Here is a 23,273-nt window from a genome sequence, read left to right as displayed (position 1 = left end):
GTTTCAGGCACCTATGCTAGCTTGATGACAAAAGTCCAATCCCATATGCTCCCATGAGTTTTCAGTTATTGCCTATGAAGGAGGGGCTCAGGAGGAGAACAAGTATAACTTCAGAGAACCTATTTGGGAGAATTAAGCTCCAGGGTTGGGCTAGCCTTCAGGAAAACGATCTATGTGCCTCATGGTTTGCACGCAGGCATGATTTTTGAATCTCAACTCTGCTGATTGTGAGCTCTGTGACAAGGGCATACTATTTTACCTCCCTAAACCTCTGTTGCATTATCTGCAAAATGGGCATAGTGGCAGGTCTAATGTATAGTCCAGACCTAGACTGTTTTCCCCTATATCTGGCTTCTTCCTGCCCCCTCCCTCAGGGTGCAACCTCTAACCAAGGCTGGTTTCTGAAGCACATGCATTTTTCCAGTAATGAGTAATGCAGGTGACCAAGCAAAGTTGAAAACAATGCAGTCAGCACTCTTAATCAATGTAATTGTACACATTGGGTAGGAATTTGAAGGATTAACTTGATTGCTTTGATTACAAAACCATTTGCCATACCGCTCCAAGGTGCAGATTCTTCACCCACCTGCCGCTATCGGTGCCTCCCGTAAGTTCTAATAAACCAATGTCTTTCCCTGCTGAACCTCTGGGTGACTTCTTTGGAATAGGTAAACATTACACAAAGCCCTGGGGGTTTTGGGGTTACTGCATTACAACCTCACAGTTTGTTAAGAGAATTAAATGTGATCATGTATGGGCAGCACCTACTGTAATACCTGGCACATAACAGGTGTTCAGTAAACGTTGTCTTCCCAAGGTTCCTCACCAGACCATGAAGGGCAAGTCAGTGGAGGTGGTCGAGTGGTTACAGCGATTGATGCTAATCTGTCATGGTCTGCAAATAGAGACTTCTGTCTTCTTCTAGTTGTTTATGAAGGCAGTGTGAAATGGTAGAATCAGCAATGGGCCTCAGAGACCTGAGTTCAAGTTCCAGATTGAGATTTTAATTGTTGCATAACCTTTAGCGACTTATTAAACTTCTTTATTTCTCCTATAAATGGAGTACTAGTGCTGTGTGGCTGTTCTGAGGACCGACCGAAGTGATGCATATAAAACACCTAACACACCCAAGTACCCAATATGTGTTAATTCTCCCATCCCACCCCTTCTCCTTTTTGGGTTTCTTTCTGCCATTTGGGTCCATTTTCTTATTATTCACCACAACTGTCTCTTCCTTCCTTCCCCAAGGTAGCGAATCTCCAGAGGTGTTATTGGAAGCAGCATTGAAGAGGGACCTTCGATCACTCAGTAGATGAGCAAAAAAGTCCAGAGTGTTCTTGACTGAGTAACTTGACTGAGACCACACAGCTAAGTTTGTGGTTACATTTGATTGAGCTTCCTAGGCTTCCTAACTTTGAATTTAGACCCGATTGGATTTTATTCATTCTTTCTTTCCTTCAAGCATCCATTCATCTAATTTTTTTCTTTGAGATGGGCCAGGCAATGTTTTAGCACTGGGGACACACTGGTTGAAAGAGAGGGTGACTGGAGCTTACATCCCAGTGGAAAAGGCACGACCGCCTCCTAAGTCAGCTAGGCACACGCTCCATTTCCACTATTCTCATGAGACGGGAACTGTCCCACCTGGCTTCTCATCAACTGAGCCTTCTTGTCTGGAGAGTGTGGGAGTCACAAAGCCTCCATCTTGGGGTTACAAGGAGCAGAGCCATACTGACGACAGGCGGATGGATGTGACGGAAACTTGCCTATCTCCCCATGTTCTTTAGTTATGACAGTAACACAAATTTATCTATTAGTGTTTTCTAATCTTGAAAAAGTGCTTTTCCTTTGCCGTCTGTAGGGCCCAATGACTACATGTGTGAATAAGAAGCTCATCATTAGAATGCAAGATGCCGCCCCTTCCAGAAGATTTTGTACCTTGGGGAATGAAGACAAGATGAGGTTTGCTCTCTTCTGAAACCATCTGCAACTGTCCAAGCACGGCAGCTGATTTCTAAGGACAGGGCCAAGGGTGGCAGTAAACAGTCACTGTTCACTCATCTTTGAGCACAGCCCGTTACAGGAGAGTCAAGACAGACTGCAGACCCGGGCAGAGCTCGGCCAGCAAGAACTCAGCCAGCAAGAGCAAGTGCTGCTGGCTCTGTCTCATAAGCCTTCACCTTTGCTGATCCCAGGCCCTAAATATAGTTTGGTCATATTTAGGGCTCCACTCCTCTGGATTCAATCCTGCCTCCTTGAGAGTGTTGAAGGATCCTGAACTATCCCTGTGACACCATCTCTGTCTCTTCCTTAGCAACCACTCCTCACGTACCAGGCTCTACTGTTGCAGTTTATTCTGATAAGAGATGGCCTATTTTTAGTGGGCTTTTGTGTAGATGAGTGTTGAAAGAATTTACATACCCCAGGCACTGACAGGGAAAGATCACCAGTTGACAGAGAGCAACTGGGAGGCATTTTGAAGAAAGTTTAAGGTTGGTGGGGAGGAGCTAGAGCTTTATGAGGTTAAGCCTCATCTTTCTTCTTCCCCCCATTTATACACCCTATCTCTCACCTCTCTCAGATGCTGTTTTGTTTCATATCAGTGTATCTGATTTTCAAGAAATATGTAAATTTATAAATTGATCATTTAGTAGGAAATGGTGGTGATGGGGGAGCTGGCTTACTGTATGGAGAAAAATGAAACTGATCCCCACCAAACATTACAAAAGGAATCGGCAAAAAATATAGGAGACTATTGTGAGCTAGTGATGGGGAAAGATTTCTTATCCCAAACTTCCAAAACACAAAACAAAACAAATTGATGAAAATTATATCCAATGAGGGATTTCAACTTCACAAACAACACCATGGGCACATTTCACAGCACACAAAGGGTTGAACAAGTCATTGCAATGTTTGAGCTCTACAAGACTCTATTATCATTCTAGAAAAAAAGAAATTCCTGAAAATCCACAAGAAAAATATAGAAACTCTATTAGACAAAAGGGTGAAGAATTTGAAAAGGCAGTTTTCAGAAGAAGGGGTCCCCAAAGAATGCACAAGCATATGAGGAGAAGTTCGATGGCATTAGTTACCAGATATATGACAGCTAGTCATAGTTAGGTGTCCCTTTCCATTTGTTAGGCTGGAAAAGTTAGAAATGGAGGGGATGCCATTTGGGGTGCTGGAGGCCGGCAGTGGAGATACAAGGACACTTATGTGCTTCTGGGGAGGCCAATCTGTTTGTGGGTCTACAGCCCAAAGAAACTCTTCCATGGGTCCAGAAAGGGACTTGTATAAGGATGCTTCCTTGGAGGGAGGTGGAGGCAACTGGGGCGGTATATAAGTAAGATATAAAACATCCCAGAGCATGCAGCAGTTGGAAGCAATAGATTAGATGTACATATGGGAATTTGGGAGGATCTTAAAAATTTAGTACTTATTTTAGCCAGGAGCGGTGGCTCACGCTTGTAATCCCAGCACTTTGGGAGGGGAAGGTGAGAGGCCTCATCTCTACAATAAATAAATAAAAAAAAGTTAGTTGGGTGTGGGGGCACATGCCTGTAGTTCCAGCTTCTTGGAAGCCTGAGGCAGAAGGATTGCCTGAGCCCTGTAGATTGAGGCTGCCGTGGCTGTGAACGTGCCAGTGCACTCCAGCCTGGGTGACAACGTGAGACTCCAACTCAAAAACAAACAAACAAACAAAAAAACTTAGTACTTAGTTTTAGTACTTAGTGCTGAATAAAAACACAAGCAAAGAAACAGATGAGATGTATACTATAAAAATATGTGGACACAAAACAGCAACATATGTTTTGTAAGAATGTATGCAGACCAAGGGATTCACATTAAACAAACTAAAATGCTTGGGACGGGGAACAGCACTGGCATGAAGGCAGCAACAAACATAGAAATAAACATGAATGAATTTCAGGGGGCATTTTGTTATGTCCCTAGACCTGCAGAAGAGAGTGACCCATCTGTGAGGGAGGGCGGAGGTGGGAAACTTCCTGTGCACCCAGTTTTAGCTGACAGCCTGACACTCAGTTGTTGCTTAATGTTTCACAAATGACTATGACCGAGAGTCCAGCCACGGACATCATCCAGGAACTCACCATTCCCTGATGTGATTCTCCTGAAGTGTTGAGGGCTCTGTGAGTTTGCTTGGCTCATGGGAAGGAGGCAAACTGATACTATCCATTGTTAACTCTTTTCTATTAAAAAAAGTTTCTATACAAAATAAAGAGCCAGATTGCCTGTCTAGGAGATACAGTTTGTTCCGTCCTAAGTAAGACAAAAATACAAAAGCTGGTGCTGGGTCAATTGTCTATCCACAGTCAAGCAGTTTATTGGCACAAATTCTTAACTAATATTTGGTAGGATATATTATTGACACCCTTTATAAAAGCTACAGTCCCAGAAAATTACAGTCATGCCAGCAGTATCATCTAACTACTCTTACTGGGAAGAGCCATCCAAGGAATCTCTGAGTGTGAACCTCAGGAGTTAAATCCAGTTTTTCTGAATCTGAGCTATCTGATCCTCTAGCGTCAAGGGAGAAATGATGATTACTTCACAGCTTGTACACAGAGTAGGAATTTAGCCAATTGCTGGCTTAGTCTGTTCTCTTCTAGTTCTGTTTTTCTCTAGCTCATCTCTCTTCATTAATCTCCTTGACGGTTGTTTCAATTTTCCCTTCTTATTGGCCTAAATCAGTTTTCTCAAACACAGCATTTTGCGCTGAATATTTGTGGGTGTCTATCATTCACATTGTACGATGCCTAGCAGCATTCCCGGCTGCTACCCACTAGATGCTAGAAACACTCCCCAGTATGTCAACTAAAACTGTCTACAGACATTGTCAAATATCTCCTGGGTATAAAGTCACCTCTGGTTGACAGCCACTATCTAAACAAAAATCTGGTACACACCAGAATTTCTGTACAAAACCTATTTTAGAAATGTTCTTATTTGCCTTCAGGATACAAGATACAACCTTCCCTTTGTTACGCCTATCAGGCAAATGTCTAAAATTAGAAGTTCAGAGAAGACAGTTCCAGGGAGCCATCTGGCCAAATCTACCTGAGGCAAAAAGAAGATTCGGGTCCACTTTCTGAATTAACTCAGAAACAAAGCAAAATAAAACACAAAACCACAAGCTGCAATCTGAATGAATGATCTAGGCAGATGTGGTTTTTGGGTCCCTATTTTACAGAAAAATTGCTTTGTTTTCCATTTGGTACAGCCAGGGTGAGATGGCTGCACACACGGAGGTGATAGGGTGTGGAGAGAGGTGTTCTTGGTGTCCTGTCTCTCCAGCTTTCCTATGCAATGGAATCTTTCTGGATTTTGTAAGATTTGCAATAAGAGAACGAACCTTATATTCTTGAGTTGGTTCTTTCGACTCAGCGGCCATATCAGTGGAAAAGACTATCCTAAAAATTAGGGTTCAGAGAACTAAGAAAAACAAAAAGCGTGCCAAAGAATTTAGTATCCAACCAGACAAAATGAGAAAATCTTTGGCTATTAGTGATTAGCACATCAGGAAATGCTTGTGGGTCACGTAGGCGATCGTGAGGAGGGAAGGACAGGGAGGATTTGTCCAGGTTATAATTTGTCCTTGCTTCTGAGGTTTTTACAGCTGCAGTTATTATTTCTAATAAACTAACCTAGGACCAGGCTTAGGAGATTAGTTACCCTAAGAGGATCTTCAAACTTTGAACCGGGACTTCTAAATCCTCTAGATTTCGAGTGGGAAGAACAGAAACACATATGTCTCTAGTACCACATCCCACATAATGGGTTAGGGGAGGGGTTCAGAGCCATGGTGATGAGGCCTGGGAGACTACAGAGAGTGAGGAAAAGACAAAAAGCACTGGAGGGAAGAAGGATGTGGAAGATGTTGGAAAGTACATGAAAGAAGAAAGAAGCCAAAAGAGAAATGAAAAGAGTGAAAAGCTGGAAGCTCAGTGTTGTGGGTGTTCGAAGAGCTCTCTGAGCCAGGCATGGTGGCACCTATCAGCAATCCCAGGGTTTTGGAAAGCTGAGGTGGGAGGATAGCTTGAGGCTAGGAGTTCGAGTCCAACCTGGGCAACATAACAAGACCTCATCTCGTAAAAAAAAAAAACCAAGAAGAAACGCTTTCTGAATGAAAGATATAGACTCCTGGAGAAGAAAGGGATCCTAATGAGTGAATGACTAAGGGGGGAAGAGAAAGTCTTTTCCGAGACTCGTGGTGAATCCATGTACCTGTCAGTCACACAGTGCTACCTGGGTTCCTGATCTTCTGTCACAATGTCTTGCAAGAATGATGAAAATGGTCCAGAGAGGAGACCATTTTACAGGTGAGAGTATGAAATTCAAAAGAACGAGAACTTGTTCAAGTTTAGGAAGTGCGGAAAGCATTCACAGGCCAGTGTGGCAGCACTTATTCCATCACACCACATGGCCTCTTGGGCTCAGCAGATCCTCAGAGAGTAGATTCCAGGACAATAAGTTCTCAGAAAAATGATTAAAAAATTGAATCAATTTCTCTGGAGAGGGAGAATACTAGAGGGGAAAACACTGAAAAAAGGTGTATATTTAGGTGAGTCTTTTCTTTATACTAATAGTGAATTTTACATCTCTCTCCATGCCATTAAAAGTATGTTTTAGCCAGGCTTGGTGGCTCAGCCTGTAATCCCACGCCTTGGGAGGCTGATGTGAGTGGATTGTCTGAGCCCGCGGGTTCGAGACCCGCCTGGGCAACTTGGTGAGACCTCATCTCTACAATAAATAAATAAAAAAAATTAGCCAGGTGTGGTAGCGTGCACCTGTAGTTCCAGCTACTTGGAAGGCTGAGGCGGAAGGATCGCCGGAGCCCAGCAGGTCGAGGCTGTGGTGGCCGGGAGCGGCCACTGCACTCCAGTCTGGGCGACAGAGTGAGACTCCAACTCAAAAAAAAAAAAAAAAAGTATGTTTTTCGGCCCAGTGCTGTGGCTCATGCTTGTAATCCCAGCATTTTGGGAGGCCAAGATGTGAGGATTGCCAGAGCTCAGGAGTTCAAGACCAGCCTGGGCAACATGGCAAGACCTTGTCTCTACAGTAAAATAAAATTAGCTGGGTGTGGTGGCATGCACCTATAGTGCCAGCTACTCAGAAAGCTGAAGTGGAATGATTGCCTGAACCCAGCAGGTTGAGATCATGCCACTGCACTCCGGCCTGGATAACAGAGTGAGACTCCGACTCAAAAAAAAAAACAAAACAGTTTTCCATAGCATAACTGGACCAGGTTGAAAGTGGAGGCCTGGCATGGTGGAGGCCATGCACCAAGAAGTAGATGGGACAATAAAAGAAGGGGAGAGAATAGCTTGCTTTGTTTGGTCAAAGGCCACTCATCTCTAAATTCTTGGATGGCAGAGAAACTTAGGGGCCTTCTTATTGGACTGCAGACCTCAGGGTCAGGACAGAGTTCTCTCTGTAGAGCAGGGAGAGAAGGAAACAAACAGGACTTGGCCTCACTACACTCTCTGCCTTGTGGACGACAATTAATGCAGAACAAAGTCGAGCCTGTTCTTGGAATGGGTAAGCCCAAGAGACTTACCGGCCGTGTGACTGTTCGTTCAGGTAGGTGAAGGTTCCAGGGCTTGGGAGGAAACGGATTGAGCAGGCAGTGAAGTCAGGCCCATGAAAAGAAATCATTTTGTTTTTGCTGCCTTGGTCTGTGTTGAGTAAAAACTCATTTTAGAATGAATAGAGAATTTCTTCATCTGCTCTGGGCAATTGCTGACTTGAATTTATAGCTGAATTCAGCCACATGGGTTCATTGAGCCTGTCATAATTTACTTTTCAGTGCAAGGAGAAAATGAGAGCCTATCTCAAAGTCTGAAGAAATATTGAGAAAATTAAATAATTCTCTGGATAAAAATGCATAAGGATGGGTGGAAGCAGAGATAAGTGAACACTTTCCTAGCTCTTCACAAAATGTATTATTCTATTTGTGTATAATTTATTACCTTGGGTGTAGGAATGAAAACGGATTATATTTCAAAGGCAGCTAAGTAGAAACTTATTTGAATTTGAACAACAGAGAGAGCCAAAGAGAAGAGACACTTAAGTTGAAACACCCAAGAAAGTAGCATTCAGAGACTGCTGACTGGGAGTTTGGGGTTCCTTCCTTCTAGAAGTGTGATACTGGGGCTTGACCTATATTAGTCTGTAGGTAATGTTTTGGAATATCAGTGCTTCCTAGGTGCTAACACTACCAACCAACGCAGGGAATCAGCCGTGAATAGCATTTCCTCTATTACTTCCTTTCAGTCCTTTGAGAAAAGTCAGCTAGAGTAAATGTCATTGCTGTCATGCAGCTCCGGAGGTCTAGGGAGATTTGAGGTCTTGCGAAAATGTGCTAATTATAACACTGCATATGGGGTTGGGGGAAGGGAAGGAGGGTCTAGTCAACTTTCTTTTGTTATAAAAAAATGAAGAGGACCAAGGCCAGGGCTCAAAGTTGGAGCAATGCCCTCTTCTATGTATGTGTGAAGGCTGGAGGTAGACTTGGGGGAGGACCCAGAGAGGTCTCCAAGGCTGGAGAAATTTAGCCTGGACCTGTGGTTTGGGTATGGCTCCCTTGGGGCATCCTGCAGAATTCTGGGCAAATTACAGGCAGATTCAGGGCCTTACAGACAGCACAGGGCAGTGAGGAAGAGCAGTAGTAAAGAGTGTTGGCTTTCCACTCAGATAAACCTGGATTTGAATCTGAGCTCCTCCACTTCTTGGTGATGTGATTTTAGGCAAATCTCCAAGCATCTAAAGATGCTTCCCTCATCTTTAAAATGGAAACAATAGTGTATCAATGTCATAGGAGTCCTATGAGGATTAGTGAGACCATCTGTGAACTTCATGTGTTCCTGCCTGGAGCGCTGTGAACACTCAACAAATGGTGGCTACTGGGGTTGTTTTATTTTTTAAAGCCATGTGCAGTGATGCTTCATCATGTGACAAAGGGTGACAGCAACACGCATAAGCCATGGCCGTCCAGACAGAGTTGGGAACAGCCACCTGAAGACTCCTTGGAGGAGTGAGCATCCGATCCCCACAGTGCAGTCCTGGATCCCATAATGCACCCAGTTCCCATACTCCACCTCATTCCCATAGAACCTGATAGACACAGTAACTGGTCCCGTGTTGTGGCATGACCGGGGTTTTTGCTTAAGGTTCGAGTTAGATTCGAGCCATCTTATTCTTTGGCTGCATAGCATTTTGTCATGCAAGTTAGTATCTTCCAGGCTTCTGTTTTCCCCAGTGCCCAAGACCGAAGAGTAGAAGCAAAAAGAAATGGCAATGGCTGCGAGGGAAGGTGTGGTGGGAGGCCATCATCTCCCATGCCACTTCCACCGGAAGCGAGGCCGGAAGCGTGTCAGGTGGGATCCGCTGACATCTTCAATTTTTCTGTAGGAGGCTTTGCCAATGCTTCATATTTCACAATCATGGCAAAAAGTAAGCAACAGAGCTGGCAAGAGAAAATATTATAACTTGAAAGGTAAGACAGATTAGAGTCCCTAGAAAAGAAGCATGGCTAGAGAGAAGGGAAGGAAGGAAAGGCTGAGAGAATAAAAGAGGAAGAAAGAAATGAAAATCTGAAAGCAAAAAAGGAAATTTAAGAGAAATGAAGCCTTCTGGTGCTGATGAAGCTTAAGAATCAGGAAGTCAGTGGGGGTGAGATGGCTAGAAAGCTTGAAGGAATCATTAGGCAGGAAGGAGACGCTGGGAACTATGTGATCCATCTCCTGTTTTTATGGTTAAAGAAAATGAGGAAAAAAAAAAGAAAAGATATAGTGATTCCTTTGTCTGGGCCTTTGTGTCTAGGAAATTGGAATATGAGCTGCAAAGTCTTTTCATAGCTAATAACCTATGCATTTATAAGTCATATATATATTTAAGGCTCCTTGTTTGGTTAAAATGCATCACTGTGGTTTGTGCAACTTTTATGAATGCCACTTTGTGAGGGTTGACATGAATGTGTTTGATTTTCACAGTTCTCCAAGAGCCAGGATCATAATGCCCTTCAAAGTTCGAAGTAGCTTATACAGTATGATTGTTCTTAAAAAATCTGATCAACCCTGAAGTATATTTTGGGACAAACGTTGAACTTTTGGGAAGGTAAGGGTCTGGGCTAGAAGCAGGTCCTGGAGCTCTGAGGCACTCCTTTGGGCAACTCCTCAGTTTCCTCACTGTTCAGTTCGATGATGTCTGTTTCCTTGGTGTCCAGGCTTTCTATTAAATACAGCATCTCAGGAGAGACTCGAAGGCCAGCTGCAATGTTGGTTCTACTGGTCTCTGAGGAAGTTTCTGTGTCAACTAACAGAGCTGGCTCAGCACTCGCAGAGGACGGACCTTGGTTTCCCAGGGAGGTGTGGCTGGATCTTAGGAACTCTGGGAGACTCCACCTTTTCAGAAACCTGTCTGCATCAGTAGGGTCTCCTTCATACTTCAGTATGTTTCTCTCAGTACTGGCTGAAGCAGTTTGGAGTCTGGGCCCCCTAGGAGGTGTCCCCTTCTCTGAGGGGAACAGGATCGATCCTGCCAAGCCCTCCTGCTGCCCGGTCCCACTTGGCTGAACCCCAGTAAACTCAGAGTTCAGGATAGAGGTAGTGGAGTCATGGTGGTAACTGTCGGACGTGGGTACTGGCGCTTCGGCTGCTGTGATCAATACTTCAGGAACCTGGGGCATTTTGATGGGGGAGGCCCTCACACTGGACTGTGGGGTCAGGTTCTGTAAAGTGCTTGTCTGGCTGGTCTCCCTGATTGTGGACAGTTCTCCCAGGCTGGAATGCAGCTTGGGGCTCACTTTTAGGGAGCAGGATTGCTCCCAGGTGGGCGAGGCCCTGTGGGGGTTTCTCGAGGGTACGTTCAGAAGATCCCTGGCTGGGCCGAGGTCACCGCGGGGGAAGAACATGGAGCTATCACTGGTCTGCCTCCTGTAGCTTCTCCTCCTGGGACTGGAGGGGTGCTCGTGGGCACTCAGGAAGCGCTTGACTCTTCTTATCACGGAATGCCGGTGGACGTGCTTCTCATAATCCCACAGCCACTCCTCGCCCGGAAAGTCAGACCCAGACAGCCTGAAACACACAGTGACAAGAAACAGACAGAGTAGCTTCAAGGCCCAACTCTGGGGGCAGGTCTCAAGCTGAAGAGATGAATATGGCATTTTTGCATTACAGATTTTGGAATGGGGATAGGGGACTTGAACTTGGTATAGTCTGGCAGAGATTCTGATACTTTTTTGGTCTCAGGAACCTTTTAAACTCTTAAAACTCAAGCACCCCTAAGAGATTTACTTATGTGGATTACATCAATTGCTTTGTGCTCTCTTTGAAGTGGTAACTGAGGAATGTCAAAAACACAGGCATGTACAAGTCCACATTTCATCAACTGTTAAGGAATGATATTACATGTCTTATAGCCTCTAGAAGATTCCACAGTACACTCAAGAGAAAATGAGAATGAAAAAGGCAAATAATAGTTTCATGTTATTATGAAAATAGTTTTGAACTTAAGGACTTCCTAAAAGGATCTTACGGATCCTCAGATGTCCCCAGACCACACTCTGGGAATCACTGACTAGAGACTTGGATATTAAAAATATACAGCATATAGTGTGTGCTCTTTTTCCCTTGTCACAGTAAAGCCCTTCAAAACAATGAGTCATAGGTAAAATTCAAGAGAGTGCAAATAAGAGCCCACATTGACTGACCATGTCCTAAGGGTCAGCTAAGCACCTTCCAGGCATTAATTCATTCAATTATCACAATAATTGTGTGAGTGGGTAATATTATTATTCACACTTTGCAAATGAAGTGGAGGCCAGGAGAAATTTGTTAATCCTAGGTAGCTAGTGAAGGCCAAATCTGGAATTCCGACTCCAAGCCTTTGTTCTTAATCACATTGCTATCAAGCTTACTACAAAGGTGTCAAGGGGTGAGTTAGAACCCAGGACAGAATAATGAGGAAAATACAGTTCATGTCCTCCGAGGTAATTTGTCAACTTTCCTGATAATGCTTTGCATTTCTGTCTGTTCAACTAGGGTTAAAAAAGGAGAAATAGGAACCTTGCAGAAAGGATATATTCATCTAGGCGCAGTGAACTTACATTATGATTGGGATCTCCTTGTGATTAAGTTCAATGAATTCAATCTGACTAAGAATTTTCTGTTTGATTTTTGACAGTTAAAAAATAGAACTTGGCTAGATGCAGTGGCTTGTGCCTGTAATCCCAGCACTTTGGGAGGTGGAGGCAGGAGAATTGCCTGAGCCCAGGGATTTGAGACCAGCCCGGGCAACTTGGCAAGATCTCATCTCTACAATAAATCAAAACATTAGCCGGGTGTGGTGGTGCGAGCCTGTAGTTACAGCTACTTGGAAGGTTGAAGCGGAAGGATTGCCTGAGCCCAGCAGGTGGAGGCTTGGTGGCTGCGAGTGTGCCACTGCACTCCAGCCTAGGTGACAGAGTGAGACTCTAACTCAAAAATGAACACATAGATAAAAAACAAAAAATAGAATTTGGCAAGCCACGGTTGCTAACACTTGTAATCCTAGTGCTTTAGGAGGCCAAAGTGGGAGGATCACTTGAGGCCAGGAGTTTGAAATCAGCTTAAGCAACACAGTGAGAACCCCCGACCTCTTAACAAAATTTTAGAAATAGCTGGGTATTGTGGCATGTGTCTATAGTTCCAGTTACTGTAGAGGCTGACCCTAGTGAGATCTTGTCTCAAAAACAAATATATACACACACATGTATATATAAGAGGTAAGATTGTTTGCTTTATACACAAAATAACTGTTTTATATATAAAACAAACAATTCTACCATTAAAAAAAAGAGAAGAGGTCTCACTATGTTGCCTGGCTGGTCTCAAACTCCTGGCCTCAAGTGATCCTCCCACCTTGGCCTCCTGAAGTGCTGGGATTACAGGCATGAGTCATTTGCACCTGTCTGTCTCCTTCAAGACTGAAATAAAATGAGTAATTGAGATAATGGATAAGCCTGTTTGGTAATAAGGTCTACTTCTGTCTCAGATTATGCTATTTGTCTCATATCTCCATGGACTTACAGTCTTTAAAGGGTTAGAAGAACTACTTAAAGCCTTGCCCTTAAACTACATATGCTCAACAGGCTCTGGGAGCAACAGTAATCAGGCCGTCCCAGCCCAATACTGGTACTGACATCTATGGTGACAAGATGCTTTAACCGTGCCAGATGTATTTTATGTGACACAAAGGAAAAAGTTGGGACAGTATAATGTTGGGGCAACCTGTAAGGGCAAGTGAGCAGCCAAAAGAAACATCGTTCCTCATGTTTATGAATAAAAGATGGATGATTGAGATGATTAACTGGTTAAATGTCCCCTGGCGGCGTTTGATTACCACCTCGTGCTGTTATTCTAAAGCCTCGGCAGTGCCCTTGGCTACCAGATAGCTTCTGACCCCCCCTCTACCGTGCAAGGCTCAGATTCCGTTACATGGACTTGGGAGTTGCAGCCTCACGCTTCAGGGGCCTTGAGAACCCTGCTGGTTGGACTGCATTAGGTAGGACCTGGAGTCACACTTCTCAGGAATCCATTTGGTAGGGAGGATGCCAGAGGAGTGACAGGCAGTTCACTATGGCTGTCACACTGGATGTGCTTGGGCATCGGGTGAGCTGGCTAGCACTACTTATGGGACAGGCATCCGTCTTAGAGTTTGTTTCCTTCAACTTCTTTTCAATTTTTTAAAAAGAGCAGCAGTGTGATCATAGCTTACCACATCCTCTAACTCCTAGGTTCAAGGCATCCTTCTGCCTCAGCCTCCCCAGTAGCTGAGACTACAGGCCTAGGTCTGTAGTTCTTTGACTACTTTGAAAGCACACAATTTCGTCAGAATGACGTGATCTTCTAGGAAATAAACGTTTGTATTTTTATCACTTCAAATTTGGTGAAACAGAAGGAAAACACTTTCAAACTATGCACTGGTGTGGTGGATACATACATTCAACTGCAGGCAAGAGGAATAAGCCCGAATATAGATTGGAGAAAAACAGACAAGCTGATTCATCTGACAGTGGGTGGGTCTGGCAGGGAGACACTGTCTCACCTTTCTGCCTCACGAGATTGTGGTATGGATGTATGAGATTTATCTGCTTATTCACTTGACTAAATTAATTGAGCATCTTCCATGAGCAATTAATTGCATCAGGGACTTTATAACATCATTTAAAGGGAAGGAGGAGGCATGTGTAAAATACTTACATTTGGGAGGCAGTAAGCTTTTGAACTGACCTTTGACACTGGGTAGACAGAGAAGAGACAGAGCATTCCAAGTGGAAGAAGTGACTTGAAAAAATAAGGCAGCAGGAAAGTTTGTGGGGAACGGGAGGTACTTGAGTTTGTGTAACATATGTAGAAGAGTGTCAGTTACACACTGGAAAGACAGCCTTAGGCCATGTCGTGAAGAGCCAGGTTGAGGGATTTGGATTTCCACCCAAGGCAGGGGGCAGCTGAGAATTGTCTTTGAGAATGGGAGTGCATGGCTAGAGTTGGGTGGTGTTGGTAGCAGTGTCCAAGCTGGGAAGGTTACAAAAAGCAACACTGATGACTGCTTTGGGTAAAAAACACGACTTGACTTTCTATACCCTTAGTCTGAAACAGTCTTTGGAAGAACACTTGGTGGTCTGTGCTCTGGGGCAGCTCTAGGCATCTCACACTGAGTGACAAGCGATGCTCTCTAAGTCTCCATGCTGCAAAAAAGCAGCAGTGAAACTCCCAGCATGACGAACGTAGACCTTTCTCCTAATGCTTCCAGGGAAGACTTCATTGCCAACACGCAATGCCTATCTCCTCCTTTCTCTGATAGTCTTCATTCCCAATATGACAGCAGAAGCTGTGGTTTAAGGACAAAATGGCTTAACGCTTAGAGCCCACAGAAAAGAGCTTTCGTTTCCCAATTGGGAGATTTGGGTGTACTTTTTAGGTCCCTTTATGCCTTTTTCTCCTCCTCCTTATTTGATTTTTAAAGTGTCCCCTAGTATAGGGTTAGTATAATTCTGAAGCCCAAATATAATACCATTGAAACAGTTGCAGCAGAAACATTATATGATAGAACATAAGCACCCTTATTATATTCCTACGTCTCAGAGACAGTCAGCTGAAAGGTTAGGTTTTATGTTCTGGAACTCATTTGGACTGAGATAGGCAGGTAATTAGAGATAGAAGGACATTCATGGAAAGTGCCATCAGTTTCCAGAGATGGAATTTGAGAATTGTCTCTGCGGTGGGGAAAATAATTTATTTTGAGAGCTTCTAGAGCCAGAATTGGTGCTGTCTAGGCTGACACTAACTAGCTGTGTGACCTTTGGGGACTCATTTACCCTCTTGTGACTTAGCATCATACTTGGTAAACTGGTGATAATAATCTTTTATCTGCCTTCCAGGTTGTCTGGAATGTTTTCAAAAGAGGTAGCATCTGTAGACAAGCTTTGAAGAAGAGAAGATGCAAAAAGGACTCTGTGTTTGATTGGTGAACTTTTAGAGATGGTTTCCAAGTCATCATTGACCTCTTGGGCAGGTTGGAGGAAATAGTGTCTGTCTAAAAGTCACTCCCTGTTCTCCTTCAAGAGTATCCTTTTAAAAAATGTTACTACATTTAGGAGCTGCCACCTATCAATGAACACCTTCGAAGGGATGACTTAACAGCCATTTAAAAAAAAAAGAGGATAGCCACTTGCAGGGTCTTTATTTTGCTACAATACTAACACACCAGAAGTTTGGGAGCCATTCTAATTTTTTGTTTTTATTTTTATAGGTTCAGGGGAAGCGTGTGCAGGTTTGTTACGTGGATATGTTGTGACTTGGGCTTCTAGTGTGCTTGTCTCCCAAATGGTGAACACTATACTCAGCCATTCAGTGGGAAGACTAGGGCTCTGGTGAGTGGAGAGAAAGTATAAGGACTGGAGAAAACTGGGTTATTCGAGGGAAGAAAGACAGGGCTGATCATGTGATGGGAGTTGTGGAGAACAGAACTGCTCTGACCTTGCCTATCAATATTGTTTTTGTACCATTTGCCAAACATCACCAAACTTGACAGCATATGTTTACTGCACTATCGAAATTATCAATAGAGGCCTGGGAGGTCAAGACAGGAGAATCACTTGAGGCCAGGAGTTTCAGACCGGTCTGAGCAACATAGTGGGACCTCATCTCTACAGAAAATAATTTTAAAAAAATTAGCTGAGTGTGGGGGTGCATGTCTGTAATTCTAGCACTTTGGGAGACTGAAGCAGGAAGATTTCTGAAGCCCAGAAGTTTGAGACCAGCCTGGGTAACATAGTGAGATCTTGTCTCTACAAAAAAAAAAAAAAATTAAAAAATTAGGCAAGCATTGTGGTATATTCCTGTAGTCCCAGCTACTCAGAAGGCTGAGGTAGAAGGATTACCTGAGCCCAGCAGGTCAAGGCTGTTCCACTGCACTACACTACAGTTTGGGTGGCAGAGTAAGACCCTGTCTCAAAAAAAAAAAAGAAGAAGAAGAAGAAGAAGAAGAAGAAGAAGAAACTGTCAATACAGAAATATAAAAACATGAAATTGAGAAAGGCTGTGCCACATATTGGGCTATTTTTGAATGGGAGGCGAAGGGTAGGAGAAGGAGAGAGGGAAGTCAGTCAGGTGAGGTAGTAATGGTTGAGTCCAGGAGGGAGAGCATGCATTATTTCTACAGGCCAGATAGATGTCTGGATTGAAATGATTGTGATTTCAAGTGTTAAAAAAAAACCTCCCAAATTTCAAAACATCGACTGAGTACCTATACAACCATCAGCCCCACATCTTCCTTGCCAGTGACAAATATCTGAGGGCGTAAGCACCGTGATTGAAGTAGGGACTCTTTAAAGGATGCTTGGGCTGGTCTGGGGTGCAGATGAACACTCTTCACCCTCTGAAGAGGCAAGAGGCAGACTGCTGAAGATATCAGCAGACTCCCATTCTTCTTGGGGTGTGTCTAATATGGAAAGACAAAAATAGCCCTGATTGAATGCATTTTTTCAAAGCAAGCTTTTGGCAAAGCAACCCTCTTCTCACGAGGGTGATTAGGTAAATATAGAGCTTCAAAGAGACTGAAAGAGAAAACTGGATAATGCATGCCTTTCTTTCTCTTCCACTTTTAAAGTGGTATTTTGACAATCTAAATTCAAATAATAAGAGGCCATTTTAACAGAACTGAAATGAGAATTTTAGAAAAATGTTATTTAATGTGATGAGTTCTACTTCTCATGGCAGATGTATTGTTTTCAAATTGCAAGTGTACTCAAAGTTGGGCAACTGCTTTGGAAGGAGCCAATAATTTGCTTGTGAATCTATCAGAGCAGGGACACATGTGGAACAGCATTTATTCATGGACAAAGCAAAGTGTACTCTTCAAATCCAGTAGAGGTGAATGCTGTTATTTTTAATTTTCTGCATTGCAGAATCACCATCAAAGCTGGCGCCAAAGATTTATAAAATGGGCAAAACAACCCTCCTGCTGAGTTGGGTGGTGTGGGGTGGAGGGTTATGAACACCCGGTGGACAGAATGTTGTATTCACTCAGCCTCCCTGTCATTCCCTTTCTGGAGGACCGTTTCAAGCTAGTGGAGCATCGTGGGTGATACTGGTAGCCCAGGAAGCTGCCCTTAGGGCAGGTGACACCCTCTCCACACTGCCTCTGTGTTGCCTATCTGATAGTTTGAACCAAGGCTTATGGCAAATGTGGTTGAAGAAGTGGCCTGCTTCGCCTTTAAAGAGGCTTATCTAGTTACGTGGTTATGTCCTTCTGCTCCACGCTGGCCGATACAAACAGAAATTGTGACCAAAGTAGGTGTTCACTTAAATCCCCCCTTTAAATACTTTAATATTTGTCTAGGAGTCTTGTTAGAAAAGGAGATTAAACTATGTATACTGGATACACTTTAAAGGTGAAAATTGAGCTCCAATGGTGACCCCATATTGGCATATGAAAGAATCCCTGAGTAAATTCTAAAATTATGAATTTAATGCACATTCATCTCCTTGTGAGATTCTGTTTCTCCTTCCTTTCTGGTACATTAAGTGAAAAATCAATGTTCCAAGAATACATTTTTGTTGAAGTTAGTGATTCAGAATCTGAGATATTTTCAGTAGTTTACAACATAAGTATGAGATAGTATATATCAGACTATGTATTTCCTTGTAAAGCTAAAATATATGAATATAGTTGGCTAAGAAAAGGATTACTGAATACTATCAATCTAGATGTATACTTAACCACAGTTTAGTAAAGTCTTTTCTTGCTAAAATGTGTATTTTGGTGTGTTTGAATTAATATCACTAAAATTACTTCTGACTTACTATGTAATCCTAAATGTTTTGTGCGTTTTAAATACATATGTATATATGTATAATTACAACAAAAGTAATTTTATTATTGTTATACATTCTTAGAACTTTAGGAGTAAAGATAGAGAAGTAAAGCTCAATATTTCTAGCAAAGTGGTTGTAGTTTCATGGTACCAAATAAATTTGAAATAAATTTCTCAACTACTAGTCAGAAGAAACTAAAAATATTTGAATATTTTCCTCTTTACTAGGTGGGTTATTAATAGAACCTTTCCTTAAGATCACTATAAATGTGAGAACATTTTGACATAATTATTTGAATCATGGCAGAAAAACCCAATAAAACAAAGCTCTTTTAATGGGTTTACAGTCAGCAGTTTAAAGTTTACAGGCTTGGCGCATGTTTTTAGATGAGCAGGACAGTGGGAACAAGCACTCATGACATGCTGTACTGTTCTGTTTCATAAGCAGCTGCAGTCTCTGTTCTCCAGAATTTCAAATCCTGTGGCTGTCATGGATAGGTCTTGTGCTAAGGATCTTCTAATGCCCTTAAGGGATGATTGCTTCTCTACTGTTGACTGTTTTGATTTTCAAGACAGGATTAAAAGGGGTTATGAAACTTCAGGTCTTTAATTTCCACGTGTTCCATTCCTCAGAGTCTTAAACCTTTGCGCTAACAGGAAATCCTGAGTTTTAACAGTAAGAATTTTGAAATGACTCATGATAGTGTAATGTGAAGACAAGCATTCTAGCTTTACCTCAAATCAGCTGTGGCAGATGAGACCTGGACCTTGTTTTTGGTTGTCTAAAAACAATTAATTTTGGCAATGCCAGCTGGAGTTTAAGCACTTAACTTGTTTTGGTAAAGTTATTTTGATCAAACATGCATTTATTATTGCCCCTGCAAGGCCTATTTTCATTTTAGGGTTTGTTTTCTTGTGCATCCTATGGACAGTGACCTTTTGGCTGCTTGTGGGTGTTTTCTTGATCTTGGTTAATAGTGTCTCCATGGCTAAGCTAATGAGAAGATCCACTAATGAAAAAACAGCAGATCAGAAAGGGTTCCATGTTGTGACAGAAGAATAAACTAAACAGCTGAACTGAAGAGATCCCAGGTGAGATCACGTAAATATGGGGAAGATTTTTTTCTTGCTTGGTTAACTCATAAGATGGCTTATTGAGTAGAGTTTACTGGCCATACAATAACGATCATATTTATCAAATGCTCAAGACTGGCATTTATGACAGCATTTCTACTTTGGGTACCTTGTTCAGATTTTTCAACTGCCCTTTTTAGATTCAGAGTGTGGACTCTGAAGTTGATTTTTAACATGCCCCATGCAAAAATTGGAAGATTACTTAAGCACTGGTTTGTGTTCACATTTATAAAATGCAGTCTTAAAACAGTAGCTTTTTGGTCTCAGGTTGGATAGAGAAAGATGAATCTTGTTAAAACTTCCTCTGGATGAAGATGTGATGATGACGACATGTGGTGGGAACATTGGCTCCTGCTTTACTGGCTGTACGGGCACCATCTCTTCAGCTCCCCTTCTCTCCAGTTCAGGCCCTAAGATCTCCCTCCTTGGGGCCAGCCCTATGTCTTCTCTAGGATGGCTCTGTCACCCTCTTGCTCCTGTGTCTTCCTTTTCCCCAGTGGGCTCCTTTTGCTTAGTCTGTCTTTTTTCCTTTTCTTTTCAGGACAAGAAGAGTAATCAACTTGTTTCTTAATAACATCTTGCTTATCTTACAAAAGATTTGAGGTGGCTTACAGAAATACATACAATGCAGTAACATATAAAACAGGCCAATGCTGTTGAGCTAGCATAAGAGACAGTCATAAAAGACATAGAATCTAGAAATAGATGCCACAAAATCTCACCCCACAGACTTACTAAAGGTGGGCTACAGATTTGATTTTTAGCTTCCCAGTAGCCCAAATGAAAAGGAAGACATTACCAATTAAAAATTATAAAGTTAGAAAGATATTGTAAAATTTGCTCTGAAGAGGAAATCTGTCTTTTTTCCCACTGACGTCCGAGAGACATTTTTTCCTGTGGGTCCTCTGGTAAAAGGAATGCCAAGTCATATGGTGGCTAGTACTACAGTAAATACCAGAGGGAGACTTAATGGCTCTGTCTGAACACAGGCCTAGCAGCAAAGGGAATTCAGTATAGGTGATTAAAGTAATTCCAAAGAGTGGTGGCAGGGTGGAGGAGGGCAGGGCCCCCTTTCCCTTTAAACATGCTCAGGTCACTTCTATCCTTAAACATTATAAAACAAAGCAAATAAAAATATCCCATCAATCTCACCCCAGATAAAAGACAAAAGGCTTCCCTTCTCTCTGGGTCTCTTAGTGGATACTGTCTGGTCGGCTTCCTCCTCTCAGTTCCTCCTACTCTAAGACAAGTAGTCCATGGAGAGTTAATGAATTACTATGGGATTTTGCTTTGTTTCGTTTTTGTGTTTTAGGCATGAAAATGGTATTGTGTTGGGCTCGGTGGCTCAGTCTGTAATCCCGTGCCTTTGGGAGGCTGGGGTGAGTGGATTGCCTGAGCCCACGGGTTCGAGACCTGCCTGGGCAGCGAGACCTCATCTCTACAATAAATCAAAAAATCAACCGGGCGTGGTAGCGCGTGCCTGTAATTCCGGCTACTTGGAAGGCTGAGGCGGAAGGATCGCCGGAGCCCAGAGTGAGACTCTAACTCAAAAAGAAAGAAAAAAAAGAAAAAAAAGAAAATGGTATTGTGGTTGGTCTGCTTCCCAATGAGCCAGTGGTGGTGGTGGGAGGGCGGGTGGAAGGGTCCATGGGGATGGAGAAAACAACACTGACCATGACCTGATGATTGAAGGGGGAGAAGGATGCATGAAGCTTTAGTATAGTTTGTTCTCCACGTGTATCTGCTTTGAATTTTTCTATAGTAAAATTATTTTAAATAATATGTTGGGCATGGTGGCTCATATCTGTAATCTCAGCACTTTGGGAGGCTGAGGTAGGAGAATCACTTGAGCCCAGGAGTTGGAGACCAGTGTTGGCAACATAGAGAGACCTCGTCTCTACAAAAGATACAAAAATAAGCCAGGTATGGGGGCACACACCTGTATTCCCAGCTACTGGGGAGGCTGAGGTGGAAGGATCACCTGAGCCCGGGAGGTTGAGGCCGCAGTGAACTGTGATCATGCTATAGCACTCCAGCCTAGACGCCAGAGTGAGACTTTGTCTCAAAAAAAAAAAGTTTACACCGGCAGTCTTGATCTCCTTACCTCCAAATCACTCCTAACCTACTGCAGTTTAGCTCTGCTAAATTCTCATGGACATTTCTAATGACTTTAACATCAAAAGTCCTGTGGCATTCTTCTGGCTTTATTTTGAAACTTCACTCCCTTGGCTTCTGGGACAGGGCATTTCTGGGATCTTCTGCATCTGTGCTGACCATTCCTTTCTGACTGCCCCTTTTCCTCTGATCCCTGCTAAATGACAGGATTCCATCCTTTGTGTTCTGCCCTGCTCCCTTGGCACTGTTCTGGGTGCCCCACCCCCTCTCGTGGTTCTGTGTTCTGATGACAGTCAAAGGCATGCTCTGGCCTAGACTGTGTTTCTGTACTCACTGCCCACCAACCATCTCCACGTGCACTGCCCTCAAGGGCCTCGAATCCAACACACTCAAAGGGAGCTCACCATCCTTCCTCAGAATGGCCCCTACCTGCATACGCTCCACTGTCCTTGGGTCACTCTTAATTTCTTCTCCTTTCTTGAATCTGTCCCTTCTGTCATCTCTACTGTCTACGTCCTTTGTGATGCCACCTAGTTCAGGCCCTTGTCCTCTCCTGTTTAAATGACACCAACAGCCTGCTCACTCTGCCCCTCGTCTTATTCTCAGCTATCCATCTTTTGACCAGCTGCCTGGATAACCTATCTAAACAGAAAAGTGGCCCCGTCATTTCCCAGCTCTGGATGAAGGCTGAAACCCTTTACCCAGCCTATAAAACCCTCCATCATCTGTCCCTGCCTCCTTTCTACTTTCATTTCTTGGCTCTTCTGCTTTGTGTATCAGATTGTTACCTGAGTATACACTGCTTATCATCCCTTTCTGTCTTTGCTCCCCTTGGCCTGGAATGTACCCTCTGCTGAATCCTCACAATCCTGAGTGCCAGCTCCCACCTCATTCTTAAAGATGCATATGAGATTCCTCAGCTCCAAGAAACCGCCTCTGATTCCCCAGGCTGAGTGAAGTGCATCTGCATTGTGTGTTCCCATAAGAATCTGAGCATTTCTCTATTGCAGCATTTACCTCATTGTGTTGTAATTTGTCTGTGAGCTTAAGAGGTGCTTTTCCTTTTCTTTTTTGGACTACCTCTAGCATCTGGCATAGAACCTACCACATAGTAGGCCCTGAAAAAAATTTACCTGAACAAATGAATGGGTGCATTCTGTGTGAGAAGGTACAAGGGAAATATAATTAAAATTTGTACTTGAGATTAAAGGGGACGAAATACTAACTTTATTTCAGATATATATATTTAGTAAATATGCAGAAGATAGGTTCATGTTGTGAACATTCTTTAACGTGGAGAACAAAGAAACTGTCTCCAAGGAGCTTCCCTTTGATGTGGAATTGAGTAGTGTGCTGAATGTGAACAGCATTTCTGAATGTGCTGAATATGAGGTAGAGTGGTTTGTCAGAGGCAGAGTGGTTTGTCACGTTGCCCTTGGGCAGCACTTTTGTTCAGTTTTGAAAGGGCATTGCCTTGATTTTAGAATGTCTAGGTTATGGGAATTGTGACTACACACCTGAAACGTTGCTACGAAGAGATAAGGGAAATTTGATATCTGAATTAAATATGCTGAATTAAACATATACCTGAAACAGAATAAGAAAATAAAAAAACTACTTATCTAGGAAAGGATTTTATATG

General features: G+C 43.0%; 1 protein-coding gene across 1 annotated transcript in view; it reads right to left on the bottom strand.

The window, feature by feature from the left end:
• Positions 1–9,918: 9,918 nt before the first annotated feature.
• Positions 9,919–23,273, bottom strand: part of BEST3 (bestrophin 3) — a 45,633-nt gene continuing 32,278 nt past the window's right edge. The window contains exon 10 of the mRNA XM_008066619.1: positions 9,919–11,099. Within this exon, the coding sequence (XP_008064810.1) occupies positions 10,154–11,099 (946 nt within the window). The 3' untranslated portion in view covers positions 9,919–10,153. The remainder of the gene's footprint in view (positions 11,100–23,273) is intronic.

The sequence above is a fragment of the Carlito syrichta genome, unplaced genomic scaffold, assembly GCF_000164805.1.
Source record: "Carlito syrichta isolate Samal-C Ts95f unplaced genomic scaffold, Tarsius_syrichta-2.0.1 Scaffold309041, whole genome shotgun sequence".
NCBI lineage: Eukaryota > Metazoa > Chordata > Mammalia > Primates > Tarsiidae > Carlito > Carlito syrichta.
This window is presented reverse-complemented; position numbering and strand designations above follow the sequence as displayed.